General features: G+C 47.2%; 1 protein-coding gene across 1 annotated transcript in view; it reads right to left on the bottom strand.

The window, feature by feature from the left end:
- Positions 1-12,867, bottom strand: part of ZBBX (zinc finger B-box domain containing) — a 546,096-nt gene that overhangs the window by 329,809 nt on the left and 203,420 nt on the right. Inside the window, exon 9 of the mRNA XM_085635186.1 lies at positions 3,162-3,336. Within this exon, the coding sequence (XP_085491312.1) occupies positions 3,162-3,336 (175 nt within the window). The remainder of the gene's footprint in view (positions 1-3,161; positions 3,337-12,867) is intronic.

The following is a 12,867-nucleotide window of genomic DNA, read 5'->3' as shown; positions in this document are numbered from 1 at the left end:
GGCAGCTTCAACACATTGATCTTCAAATTGGATATGACTGTATCAATTTGCTTTGAAAATGTTCTAATACTTTCAGAAGCTCTCCTAGGTCTCTTCACTTAGTTTGGGCATCTTCAACACCAAGCTCGATAAAAAAAGACACAGAGGCTAGCCATAGTTTCAATCATATGATTTGGTATTTATTTCATGAGTGAGCAGCCAAAGGCATGTCAGTTGTGACAGAATGAAGCAACTGGAAGTGTTGAAAAGGGACAGCTGGGTAATGACTCTACCTTTACATTTGAGATGAAGGAGAGTAGAACATCCACACTCTTCAAGCCTCAGTGGAGGGCACTGCACTGTAGATTTTCTAAGGTCCTTAATGGAAGATCACAATTTTAATAATGACACAAAGAAAGAAAAATTCTATCCTTGTTTAGATTTCGGAATTTCTGTTTCACTCCCAATTCAGTCAAGGCTCAGGCTTTTCCATCTTCTAGTCTGAAAGGTTATTCCAACGACTTTCTAGAATATGAAGCTAGTCTTGAGGAGTGGAGCTCTAATGTTCACGCTCACGATCAATTACAAAGTGAGTTCCTCAATATTATAAGGAAGAAAAGTTGGGGCAAGGACGACACATACTGTTTCGAGGCCAGTGATACAAGGTTCAATTAGAGCTGCAGTTACTATTCATCAATTGTGAAGTATTTTTTAATGAATGCATGAATAGTGGTAGGTTTGCAAAGATGTAATATATATGTATACACACACACACATATATTAATCAGCATCAGAGTCACTTAATTAAAATAATGATTTTCCTATGAAAGCTTCATGGGAAGAAGCCATTTTAATACAAAGGGTGTTATTCATGACAACTAGCACACCCACAGAAACTTTGGCTTAGGTTGACTTAGACGTCTAATCATTGTCAACACTCTTCCCTAGGAAATACTGTAGTTAAGGTCATTAGTTGATCAACAGCGAGCATTTGTCAACTAGTCATCCACCTCTCCACATTCCCTGACATTCTAAGATCCAAAAACACCACTGCCACCATCTCCGCTAATAAAACCAACGTATACTGTAATTTAAGTTTTATTTATTATTTTCTGTATTTGTAAAAAGCAAAAAAGAAATATTTGGACTACAAATTCTCTACAAATGCTTCTCCGAAGACCAGCATTAAAAGCATGGGACAGATTTTCTAAGCGTTCAAAAAGGCACCACAGCACAATATAGCTTTCACTGTAAATTTAAATTGAGATTGCAATATGAGAAGAGATATAGTCAAGCTGCAAATCAAAGGGGTATGGAATGTGAATGTGGCAGACCCCTTAAAACTTCCAAAGACCTGCACCAACACTTTATTATTGCACATATGACTGCAGAGGACTAATTGATCAACAACTGCACTAGCAGTCAGTAATCATCCACAAAATGAAATCTTTATGTCATAGACTTTTGCAAACAAGGATTACGGGCCGATACATTTAGGAGAATCAAGCTACAACAGTATTCTGCATGGAACCCATGAGCTTGCAGGCTTACAAACACTCTAATACAGCTTCCCAAAAAAGTAAAAATATTTTCTTAGTCCTCTACCAGGGCAGGATCTTACATGTGTTTTTCAGCCGACCATATTTACAGAGAAACCATCTTCTGCATTTCTTTCTAGGTTGCAAAAAGGAATATTTCTGAAAAATAAGCTTACTCTCTCTGATAATGTCATGATTTAGAGATTTACTGTAAGACCAATGTTCATAAACTCATACAGAGGAACCCATCACTGTGTTATACGGCTTAGTCTAGTGGTCAATCAGAAACTCAGAATGGTGGATATCGAAGAGGGACAGCTACACAGGGAGGTATGGTAGATGTTGCCCAATTAGGACTGTGGGAGAGCAATATTGACTATATACACTTTGGTCCTGAGATTTACCAAAGCCAGTCTTTCAGGGAGTGGGCATCACTGGCAGGTTGTTGCAAGTTTAGATGTTGGCTTGCAGAAAAAAAGCTGGCGAGAGAAAAAGAGCTGGGGACTAATCAGTCTGGCGTCAGCCAGGGAGAAGAGAGACTAGCTTTGGAGTCAACAAGAAAATCACAATGCTATTCACTTTTGCAAACATGTATTGGCTTGCCCCCAGCCAGACCTAATAGTTCCACATGCCTCACCAACAAGCTTCTATTGGTATCTGCACAGGAACCTGGCTTACAAGAGTCAGTTTAGATTTGTCAGAATTTTGAGTAACACCTGGGTTTACCAGAATTTATTTTTAATTGTTATGGTTTTCTTTCAACCATTATACCTTATGTGAGATTGAATTTGGTTACCTGATAAATGTACGTACAATTTAGATGCCGGCTTATGTGGTTGTTTTTGCTTGCATTGGGTGAGGTGATTCAAAGTGTGGTACATTAACAAATGGTGGTTAGCACAAAAGCACCCCACAGATTTATTGAGAAACAGACACAAAATGTTTGGCAATGGACTAGTCAGATGTGGTGCAAGCAGTTGGAAGCAGAACCTTTGCTAATTTCTCCGACAAGTTTCCCCACAGGATAGCTTTCGTTTTGTTCAAAGAGGCTGACAACGTCCGGCAATCAAGAAGTGTTCATCAGGGTCTACTGTCTTCTCTTCAACAGCAGTTGCATAAAGAACCACATTAACCAATATTGCAATCCTTGCTTCTTTAGCCACAGCAATTGTAATCTAGGAGTTATGTGAAAGGGCTGGCTGTCTGCTCTCCCATGCAGGTTTCCATCCCTGCTTATGCCCCTGTGCACAATGCTGTTAATGTCAATGAGAAGGCTTGTTTGAGCCTCACTGTGCAAAACACCTATGCGCTGTGCATATATAATGAAAGGCAAAGAACTGACCTTGTTGCTCTAACTCCAACATGCAAATAATAGGCCGGATAATGCCTTATTTAAATTAGTAAAAAAAAAATAGATATATGTTCCTAGAGGTTTATTTTTCAAAGGATATGAACGATACAAATTTACTGAAGTTTAATTTAAGATTTGCTTAAAATATATGGGAAAAGCCTAGTACTTTCAGAAGAGATTCCACTGCTTCTGAGAACGCATAAGTATAAATCAGCACAGCTGAGTAGACAACAGAAAGGTGTCACTGAGGTAGGGGGGACATCGAGAGAATGAATAATCAGATCTCTGCCTACCTTGGTCGACATCAGATAACTTCTGCTTTGCTTTGTGGTCCGCATTTGCATTCCTCCATTCCAATAAAATCTCATTAAAGGATTTTGATGAATCTTCTTCATTGAAAGTGCCATTGAGTAAAGATCCGGAATTCAATTTCTCGTGATAAGGGTTGTTTGACAAGGTAGAAACTGACTGATTCAAGATAAAAACTGTAAGCATGGGGTGTATTCCATTATTACCATTCATAACATTTTAGCACATTTAAATATGAACAAAGTGACAGACTAGTATACATCATTAGTTTATATGCTTTGCACAAAGATGGTAAGCCAAATATTTTAATTCTATGAAGGGTTTGCATATAGCAAAATAAAAAGACTTTTAAAATAGAACACTTTTCTTCCAATTAACATATTTTGGAAATTTCAGGAACAACAGAAGCAATTCGTGATAATGTATATTCAGCTCTCAACGATGTAAAATAAAACGTTATGTCCCTTTCTGTAAAGGTAGTTCTGATGGACACTGTGTTCTCTCGACTATTAACTCGCACCCCAAATGTACAACTCGTGACCTCATCATTCTTATGGCAGATTAAATTACAAATGACAAGCAGAGGTACGGGTCAGATTAAGTATCACATTAGCATTACCATATTCAATTAGAGGATTAGACATATCGAATCTTTTATTAGTTTTAGTATGTATTGGTATTTCATGGCGTTCTTCGAAGTACTGTTACTTACTGGTTTAAATATTGTGAGGTGAGAAGCACTGCATTTGATGTGCGAGATACGGTTTGTATGGTCGTTATGCGAGTTAGAATTAATTTGTACGCATAACTGCATTTTAACTGTGTTTTTTAAGTGAATTTCAGAGTTAACCCATGTTAAGGTGCTATAACCAGTCTTAAGAATAGCTTTCTATTTTTTTAATGATATACTACCTCCAAATATTTTGCAACTATTATTTTTGGAGAGGCTCTGTAGTCTAGTCACCGTAGACATTCAGCCCTACTGCACACAGCCGGCGCAGTGAGGGTTGGCAACAGGGACTAACCTTCAAAGAGGATCTCTGCCCAACCCACCGTGGGCAGCTGTAAAGGGCCTAAGAGTTTTTTTTTTTTTTATATAACCGTGATGGCAAAAGGCCACTTGCAAATGTCCTTTCCCAATTCTAGGTTTCAGTTGTACATTGTTCCTACATTACACCCAGTACAATGAGAAGGTTTTCCAATGGCGATTACTTTTCTACTCAACTTGCTGCACCGCCACCGAAGGAAAATATCATGGAGTTTCAACGCCTTCTGCATCTGTAGACCTTGTTTACCACTTGCAACTTGAATACTCCTCATACTGGAGATGTCACCTCATGGTCAGTGCTGAAGGAGCAGAGTCCTATTTGGCCCTAATTACCTTCTGGTCAAAGAGCTTGTAGGTGACCCTTATCGCATTGAGCTTCTTCTCCATTTCTGCAACCTCCCCACTGTAGATCATTTCTGTAAGCAATTGGGTTGTTGGTTGACTGGGATGCGAGCCCTGGTCAAGCAGCAGCCACAATCCAGTAATTTCTAATAAATACAAGACCAAATCGACAAAAATCCAGTCCATAGGACCATAGTCATTGAATTTAAAGTTTTGAGAGAAAATCGCACCATAAAGCACAAAGTTAACTGTGGATACCTGGACCAGTACAAAGTCACAAGTTCAGGCCAATCGCGATGGTGTGTGGGCTGGCTACAGGGTCCCAAATAGGCCAGCTGGACAATGTATCTCAAATCCTTTTGCGGAGCATTGCGAGGATATGCGGCCAAGATGCGTTGCACTTCTGAAGTGAAGCGTAATTTCCGCGATGAGTAAAGGCTGCCGTACGAGGTCCTATTGCGTCATCGTTGAGGATCCCGTCAGCGGGGCTTGCGATGTGAAGTCCTGCGTCGGCGATGCGGCGCACAGTCGGACCGATGCGCCTGTTCTGAGGAACGGCAAGGCTGTGATGCGGAATTCGATAGCATCCTCAAGGCTGCCATTGACAAGAGATGGCTTTTGCCATGGACGTGCCGTGGATGTGCAGCGCCATCGCAGCGAAGCATCTGTTCTGAGTACTGCGGCGGCAATGCAAGTCATTACAAAGGGTCCAAACCATGCTGCGGTGGCGATGCATGGAGATGCGTCAGTTCTGCTGGATAACACAGGCTGGCAAGCACCTTAGGCCCACTTCCAAGCATCCAGGCCTTGAGTGGCACTACTTGGCAGGGCAGACTCACAAATATCTTGGAGTCCAACAAACTTATGTTGTGCCCAACTCTGCCAGAGACCAGTGTCCCCTGATCTTCACCTCTCCCAAATGGCCACCCTATCCCAGAAGTAATGCATCTGTCACAACTGAGATCTGGTTGGGGAGAGGAGAGGGGTCTGCCGTTGACCCAATCGCGGGATCTGCAAATCTCTCACAGTTCATCCGAGATCTGGACCCCATCCGTGAGATTTCCTTGATGCTGTGCCTACTGGAACTTCAAGTCTCACTACAGAGCCCGCATACACCACCTGGCATTCTTTACTAACAGGATGCAGGAGGCCATGAGGTCCAACAGTCTCAGAGTCAGTCTCACCAAAATCTGGGACAGAGGCCGAAACATCGGAATCATAACCTGAATATCCTGGACTCGCTCCTCAGGAGGATAGACCCGAAACTGCACTGTGTCCAGAACAGCTCAGATGAAAGGGAGCCTCTGAGAAGGAATCAGGTGTGACTTCGGCATGTTTCTAGAGAACACCAGTGAATGCAGGAGGTCTGCCGTAGTCTGAAGGTGGGAGACAACAGCTTGGGGCGAGGATGCCTTCAACAGCCAGTCCTCGAGGCAGGGGAAGACTGATACCCCTAACCTGCACAGATGAGCTGCGACCACTGCTATCCCCTTGGTGAACACTTGAGGGGCACTGGTAAGGCCAAAAGGGAGCACGGTAAACTGAAAGTGCTCACGGCCTACCTTGAACCGCAGGTAACATCTGTGGCCCAGCAGGATGGGGATGTGAAAATACGCATCCTCAGGTTCAACGCTACCATCAAGTCTTCTTGGTCTAGAGCAGACAAGACCTGAACTAGAGTGAGCATCTTGAATTTTTCCTTCTTGAGGAATAGATTGATGGTCCGAAGATCTATATGGGTTGCAAAACTTTGTTCTTCTTCGGAATGAAAGAGTAGCAGGAATAATAGCCACTGCCTACTTCTGAACCCGGGACCTTTCTATAGTTCCCTTCGCCAAGAGAACTGTAACTTCCTACTGGAGCAATTTTAAATAATCCTCCAACAGCCATTCCTGATTTGGCAGAATGGGAGAAGGAAAAGAAAGGAAAGGAAGAGAAGAGAAGAGAATAGCCCTCCTGAATATTCTGCAAGAACCACTTGTCCGATGTATGGACCTCCAATGGGGGAGATGATATTGAACTTTCCCACAGACTGGAGTGGTGTGGTCTTGCAGCGTCACACTAGGAGTGCTTGGAGGCTGTGGCTGCCGAGGGCAGGGTGGCCAACGACTTCTGGCTTCCATTCCTAGGCCAGAATGAACCACGTCCACGTCCCCGCACGGCTTAGGAAGCCTGTGCAGGACGGTGGCTGGGATAGAGCTGATGCAGTTGGAAACCCCTTCCGTTGTCATGAAAGGGGCAAAAGGTAGACTGGCCATGAGGAGTAGAAAAGAAGACCAAGGATCTGGCCGTAGCTCGAGAGACCTTGAACCTCATTAGGGCTGAATCTGCCTTTTCCCCAAATTGGTGGGTTCCATCAAATGGCATGTCTATCAGATTTGCCTTGGCATCTCCGAGAAGCCAGTTGTCTTAAGCCAGACGTGGCGCCTCATGGCCACTGTCGTGGAAATCGATCTGCCCAGCGAATCCATTGTATCAAGGCCACACCTTATGGTGAATTTTGCTGCATCTCTCCCATCCTTCAATCAATCAATGTTATGTTATGTTATGTTATTGATACTTTTAAAGCGCGACAAATACCCGGAGGTGTCCTGGCGCTATCTAGAGGTCCTGAGGGTCAAACCTATCAAAGGAGCAGTGAGGCGGGGAGTCAGTCGTGCAGAAAAAGCCAGGTCTTAAGTTCCTTTCTAAAGGACAGCAAATCAGGCAGGGTTCTAATATGGAGCAGTAGAGTGTTTCACGCCCTAATGGCTCCATGAACAAAACTTCTGCCTCCCCATCGGGCCTTCCTGATACGAGGGACCTGTGCCTGTTTAGTGCTTTCCGAACGAAGGCATCTGCCTGGAACATACCAATGTATGCGTTGCTTTAAAAAGTCTGGGCCTAGTCCATGCAATGCCTTGAATGCCATGGCCAGCGCCTTAAAACGTATACGGCTTTTTATGGAAAGCCAGTGAAGGGATCTTCTTTCTGGCGCAACTGAGGAAAACCTAGAAGAGCCTGTAAGTAGACGGACTGCCGCATTTTGAAAGGTCTGTAATCTGTTCAATATGCTTTGCTGCACGTTTAAATATAAGCCATTGCAATAATCCAGTCTTGTTGTTACTAAGGCCCTTACCACCGTATGCCTACTCTCTTGAGGGAGCAAAGGTAGCACTTTCCTCATCATTCTAATGGTATACCAGGTTTTGGATGTTAGTACTTTTATTTGATGTTCCATGGTAAGTTTGTCATCCAATATCATGCCGAGGTTTTTCACCTTGCTGGCTGGAGTTGGCAGGGTACCCATGGAGCTAGGCCAACAGGCTGGGGTCCAGAAGTTGGAGGAATTGCCAAACAAAATGACCTCCGTTTTGTCCGAATTTAATTTCAGACAGTTTTGGGACATCCAACTGCTCACAGCCACCATGCATTCCCGCAGACGCAATCAGGGACTTGTCAAGCGCGCTACTCACCCGTGAGGGGCTCAAGGCACTGGGGGAAGGGCGTGCAGCTCTGATTCAGCCAAAGAGCCAGGTCTTGAGGCTCTTCCTGAAGGTGTGCAGAGTGGGGGATCGTCTGATGTTGAATGTGAGCTCGTTCCAGATCTTCGCCACAATGTAGGAGTAGGCTCTTCCACCCGTTTTGGCTCTGCGGATGTGCAGGGTTTCGGCTAGGACGATGTCGGTGGTTTCTTAACTACCTGAGAGAGCACAGCTCGGACCTCCTCTGGGACTTGTGTCAGTACTTGCGCAACCGTCTCCCAAAGAGAATGGGAGAATCAGCCCAATAAGCACACGGTATTCACGGACTGCAATGCCATGCTGGAAGAAGAAAACATTTTCTTCCCAAATCAATCCAGCCTTTGGATTCCCTATCCAGAGGAGCAGAAGGGAACATGACGCGCCCTGTGGCGCAGAGGCCTGCACCACCAAACTTTCTGGGGTGGGGTTTTGGCTGAGGCACTTTGGGTCACCCGGAGCTGGGCGATGGCAGCATGCAATTTCCCTATTCACAGGAGCCCCTTTGCTAGGCTTGGACCACGTGTCTAGAAAAACATCAGTAAGTGCTTCATTAAAGGGCAAAAGGGGTTCTGAGGTAGAAGCCCCAGTCTAAAGTACTTCAGACAGGAGATTAGTCCTTACCTCTACTGAGGGCAGCTCCAGTCAAAGGACCTTGGCTGCCTTCTTAACCACCGGTACAAAAGGGGGTGGTGATGGACGGAGCATCAGAACCAATCAAACACTCACACCCAGTCAGCAGATCTGGGTTTGATCCATCACCGTTCTTTGGCCCACTCTGCCACCCCAGTTCAGACATGGCCATAAGCAAATCAGTCTGACCCTGTGCCTCATGGGAACAGTCCAGCCCGAACTGCCAAGCCATGCCTTCCCTGGACCGGAAACAAGCTTCCTAGGACCGGTTTCTGGCATTTCAGCCGTCGTCAGCCAGGCTTGCTTGAATCCAGTGGCAAAGTGAGCAAGGGACTCACGTCTGAGCATACCCTGCCAACTTATGGTGAACAAAGCGGTACAAAAGGGGGTGGTGATGGACGGAGCATCAGAACCAATCAAATACTCACACCCAGTCAGCAGATCTGGGTTTGATCCATCACCGTTCTTTGGCCCACTCTGCCACCCCAGTTCAGACATGGCCATAAGCAAATCAGTCTGACCCTGTGCCTCATGGGAACAGTCCAGCCCGAACTGCCAAGCCATGCCTTCCCTGGACCGGAAACAAGCTTCCTAGGACCGGTTTCTGGCATTGCAGCCGTCGTCAGCCAGGCTTGCTTGAATCCAGTGGCAAAGTGAGCAAGGGACTCACGTCTGAGCATACCCTGCCAACTTATGGCGAACAAAGCGGTACAAAAGGGGGTGGTGATGGACGGAGCATCAGAACCAATCAAACACTCACACCCAGTCAGCAGATCTGGGTTTGATCCATCACGGTTCTTTGGCCCACTCTGCCACCCCAGTTCAGACATGGCCATAAGCAAATCAGTCTGACCCTGTGCCTCATGGGAACAGTCCAGCCCGAACTGCCAAGCCATGCCTTCCCTGGACCGGAAACAAGCTTCCTAGGACCGGTTTCTGGCATTTCAGCCGTCGTCAGCCAGGCTTGCTTGAATCCAGTGGCAAAGTGAGCAAGGGACTCACGTCTGAGCATACCCTGCCAACTTATGGCGAACAAAGCGGTACAAAAGGGGGTGGTGATGGACGGAGCATCAGAACCAATCAAACACTCACACCCAGTCAGCAGATCTGGGTTTGATCCATCACGGTTCTTTGGCCCACTCTGCCACCCCAGTTCAGACATGGCCATAAGCAAATCAGTCTGACCCTGTGCCTCATGGGAACAGTCCAGCCCGAACTGCCAAGCCATGCCTTCCCTGGACCGGAAACAAGCTTCCTAGGACCGGTTTCTGGCATTTCAGCCGTCGTCAGCCAGGCTTGCTTGAATCCAGTGGCAAAGTGAGCAAGGGACTCACGTCTGAGCATACCCTGCCAACTTATGGCGAACAAAGCGGTACAAAAGGGGGTGGTGATGGACGGAGCATCAGAACCAATCAAACACTCACACCCAGTCAGCAGATCTGGGTTTGATCCATCACCGTTCTTTGGCCCACTCTGCCACCCCAGTTCAGACATGGCCATAAGCAAATAAGTCTGACCCTGTGCCTCATGGGAACAGTCCAGCCCGAACTGCCAAGCCATGCCTTCCCTGGACCGGAAACAAGCTTCCTAGGACCGGTTTCTGGCATTTCAGCCGTCGTCAGCCAGGCTTGCTTGAATCCAGTGGCAAAGTGAGCAAGGGACTCACATCTGAGCATACCCTGCCAACTTATGGCGAACAAAGCGGTACAAAAGGGGGTGGTGATGGACGGAGCATCAGAACCAATCAAACACTCACACCGAGTCAGCAGATCTGGGTTTGATCCATCACCGTTCTTTGGCCCACTCTGCCGCCCCAGTTCAGACATGGCCATAAGCAAATCAGTCTGACCCTGTGCCTCATGGGAACAGTCCAGCCCGAACTGCCAAGCCATGCCTTCCCTGGACTGGAAACAAGCTTCCTAGGACCGGTTTCTGGCATTTCAGCCGTCGTCAGCCAGGCTTGCTTGAATCCAGTGGCAAAGTGAGCAAGGGACTCACGTCTGAGCATACCCTGCCAACTTATGGCGAACAAAGCGGTACAAAAGGGGGTGGTGATGGACGGAGCATCAGAACCAATCAAACACTCACACCCAGTCAGCAGATCTGGGTTTGATCCATCACCGTTCTTTGGCCCACTCTGCCACCCCAGTTCAGACATGGCCATAAGCAAATCAGTCTGACCCTGTGCCTCATGGGAACAGTCCAGCCCGAACTGCCAAGCCATGCCTTCCCTGGACCGGAAACAAGCTTCCTAGGACCGGTTTCTGGCATTTCAGCCGTCGTCAGCCAGGCTTGCTTGAATCCAGTGGCAAAGTGAGCAAGGGACTCACGTCTGAGCATACCCTGCCAACTTATGGCGAACAAAGCGGTACAAAAGGGGGTGGTGATGGACGGAGCATCAGAACCAATCAAACACTCACACCCAGTCAGCAGATCTGGGTTTGATCCATCACCGTTCTTTGGCCCACTCTGCCACCCCAGTTCAGACATGGCCATAAGCAAATCAGTCTGACCCTGTGCCTCATGGGAACAGTCCAGTCCGAACTGCCAAGCCATGCCTTCCCTGGACCGGAAACAAGCTTCCTAGGACCGGTTTCTGGCATTGCAGCCGTCGTCAGCCAGGCTTGCTTGAATCCAGTGGCAAAGTGAGCAAGGGACTCACGTCTGAGCATACCCTGCCAACTTATGGCGAACAAAGCGGTACAAAAGGGGGTGGTGATGGACGGAGCATCAGAACCAATCAAACACTCACACCCAGTCAGCAGATCTGGGTTTGATCCATCACCGTTCTTTGGCCCACTCTGCCACCCCAGTTCAGACATGGCCATAAGCAAATCAGTCTGTGATTTGAACAATTCCAGCACCCTTCGATTATTCAAGATGTTGCGGTGCGAGATAGCTGCGGCCCCAGGTGCTCTCAGCAGGGTCTTCGGAGGCAAGCCGGCAATGCCCTTCACGACCTTGGAGTGCGCGTGGAGACCTTACAGCCTGGCACAGGTGAGACATCTCGGTGTCAAAGGTTAGGCGTTGTGTCAGGAGTCCTGAGGCAAGTAATGCTATGAGGTCGGGAAAGTAAATGTCATCCACCATGGCCGCCGGACGGTGAGGAGCTCCAGGAGGGAGCTCCGAGGCTGAGGATTTCTCAAGCGAGCTGTAATCCTTGTTTGGCCTCGCATCCTGTACATCTGACCCCGAGCCGATATCGGAACATTCGACCCATGCTGGGAAAACTATCTGAATGAGGACTCACTGCCAGTGGCCAGGACGCTTCAAGAAGGGACAGTAGAGGTGCCCCGGCAGTTCGTTGGTTTTTGCTGCATCCCTGATCGATGGTGGTGACTGCGGCTCAAGGTGAGGCTGGGCCTTTGTTTTCGAGTGTGGCCCAGGTGACACTGCCGATGGGTGAGGGCTCGGCTGGCTGGAGTGCCCGACGAGACTTGGTCCAGGTGCGGACCTGGAGTTCGCTTGAGGTTCTCGTCCAGGCTTGAGAGGCTGGGGCCTACACTGCACCCTCACCCCCCTGAAGGCACAGCAGATACTGTAAAAACACAGTTGGTGGGGCCCTGACCTCTTGTGATTTAGGAGATACACTGCTATAAATGTTTTACACTGCAGTTAATATGGCACTTTAAAGTTTAGTGTATATACTGCATATAATTGTATGATAACTACTACCCTGTCTTATGCTTGATTCCGGACTATGCTTCGGCATTTCGTCTTCGGCCTGAGTCCTGATTGTATCTCGGAATTCTACCGTTCAACCATGCGCCCACCTTAGCCCACCCGAAACTCGAATCTTGTGCGCATCGGACCCAACTCCTGGTCCATTAGCTACCCAGACAAAATGACCAGTAATGCAAAAAAGAACTTCAAGCATAGCAAACAACACCCGGAAACACTACACAAATCGCCCAGCTAAATGGAAAACCACCTTCTCTCTTCACCTTCAAGTCGCCAAGTCAGAAATCATTCCATATGGTAAAAAAATCTCCACTACCATCTCCCCAACCTTCAAAGGGGAACTCACCATCTCCATCTACAGAACTGGGACCATTCTCATACAGGCCACCGACCCGCACCTCACCACTTTTGACCGCCACTTCCCCACACTTCTTTCCTCGTTAACTCAACTGAGCCGTCAAACCATATCTCCCCAACCCACCATCA

This window comes from Triturus cristatus, chromosome 11 (assembly GCF_964204655.1).
Source record: "Triturus cristatus chromosome 11, aTriCri1.1, whole genome shotgun sequence".
NCBI lineage: Eukaryota > Metazoa > Chordata > Amphibia > Caudata > Salamandridae > Triturus > Triturus cristatus.
This window is presented reverse-complemented; position numbering and strand designations above follow the sequence as displayed.